Source organism: Poecilia latipinna, unplaced genomic scaffold (assembly GCF_001443285.1).
Source record: "Poecilia latipinna isolate Pla-1442-1.1 unplaced genomic scaffold, P_latipinna-1.0 Scaffold1662, whole genome shotgun sequence".
Classification (NCBI taxonomy): domain Eukaryota; kingdom Metazoa; phylum Chordata; class Actinopteri; order Cyprinodontiformes; family Poeciliidae; genus Poecilia; species Poecilia latipinna.
Window position 1 is genome coordinate 10,541 of NW_015114278.1, and position 1,352 is coordinate 11,892.

Sequence of the window (1,352 nt, forward strand, 5' to 3'; positions counted from 1 at the left end):
TTTGGCCCATAGGCCTTGAGTTTGACACATGTGCAATAAAGATATTGCCCCGCTATTCTTTTCTATTGTTTTTATTTTACTTATTCACGTAAAAATTAGTTGTACAACACAGGAAGCTACATCACATAATTTACCAACTTAAATGAACCAAGAAAGGCAATAAAAATAAATATGATGTATAATTTTACATAATAAAAATAAGGTAGCTAATTTATGCTTTAGAAATCGTGTTTTGCTCCTGATAGCTGTGAAATTCCCAACAGCACTTGAAGGGGCCATGAGACAGCATAGCTAATCGCCTTCAACTGAAACCAGTTGAGGAAGGGTAGAGAAGACAAGATGGCGGAGTGAGTGGGTTGCGCTTTGTATAGACGGTTGCGGTTCTTAAAGTTAGCCGGAAAAGCAGTTAAGAGACTGTAGAACTACCATTACCATCATCGGGAGCGTTGCTTTCAGCTCCTTGTGACAGAAACTTGGGACACTTTTCAGTGTTGCTGCTCGCTACAACGTTAGCCTTATGCTAAACTTTGCTGTGCTGACGTTAGCTTCTTGTTAAAGGCCTTCAGCTTGTTGGGATTTAGTTTTGGATTTACTCCTTCTGTTTGGCACGACATTTTTCTAGAGAAATTATAGGTTCTAGCTTATGACAAAACCAATATCGCTGGTCGAGATCCACTGAAAATAATCGTTTTCGTATTTGGGGGGGGGGGAAATTGTTTGTGAGAGGTTGTGCGGTGGTTTTACTAATAACGCAACTTTATGTTCTACCGATAACCAAGGTTGACCAACAAACGCAAAGATCTTAAAGCTTTTCTGTTGGTAATTGTTCTTCGGTTGATATTATGGCCAGCAGCAGTGGTTCCAAAGCCGAGTTCATAGTCGGTGGAAAGTACAAGCTCGTCAGAAAAATTGGATCGGGATCTTTCGGCGACATTTATTTGGCAATCAACATCACAAATGGAGAGGTAACTTGGTGAATCAGTCTGTTTCTGGGTTTTTGTTTGGGAATGGGATGGTTCATTTTAGATTCTTACTATGACAGGCAGATCGCAACACTGCCCTGCCTGTTTGCCGGAGAACTAAGAAGATTTCATGTTAGCCTATTGGTATATCGGAAGTGTTTGTCATCTCAATTCTTGAACTGCAGCGGTAACAGCTACTATGTTGTGTGTGATTTGTAGGAGGTAGCTGTAAAACTAGAATCCCAAAAAGCCAGACATCCACAGCTCCTATACGAAAGCAAGCTGTACAAGATCCTTCAAGGTGGAGTCGGGATTCCACACATCAGGTAAGAAAATCTTTTCTCCCCTCTTAGTCTAGTTGGTGTCATCGTATTTATGCGGTTCCGTTTG

At 40.9% G+C, this 1,352-nt stretch overlaps 1 protein-coding gene across 3 annotated transcripts in view; it reads left to right on the forward strand.

Annotated features, from left to right (window-relative positions):
* Positions 1–261: 261 nt before the first annotated feature.
* Positions 262–1,352, forward strand: part of csnk1a1 (casein kinase 1, alpha 1) — a 75,242-nt gene continuing 74,151 nt past the window's right edge. For 2 of the 3 annotated variants that reach the window (XM_015059846.1, XM_015059850.1), the window contains exons 1-2: positions 843–965; positions 1,182–1,288. In XM_015059846.1, the coding sequence (XP_014915332.1) occupies positions 843–965; positions 1,182–1,288 (230 nt within the window). Of the gene's footprint in view, positions 348–842; positions 966–1,181; positions 1,289–1,352 lie in introns of those variants that run through there. The other variant, XM_015059852.1, reaches the window with a different exon arrangement.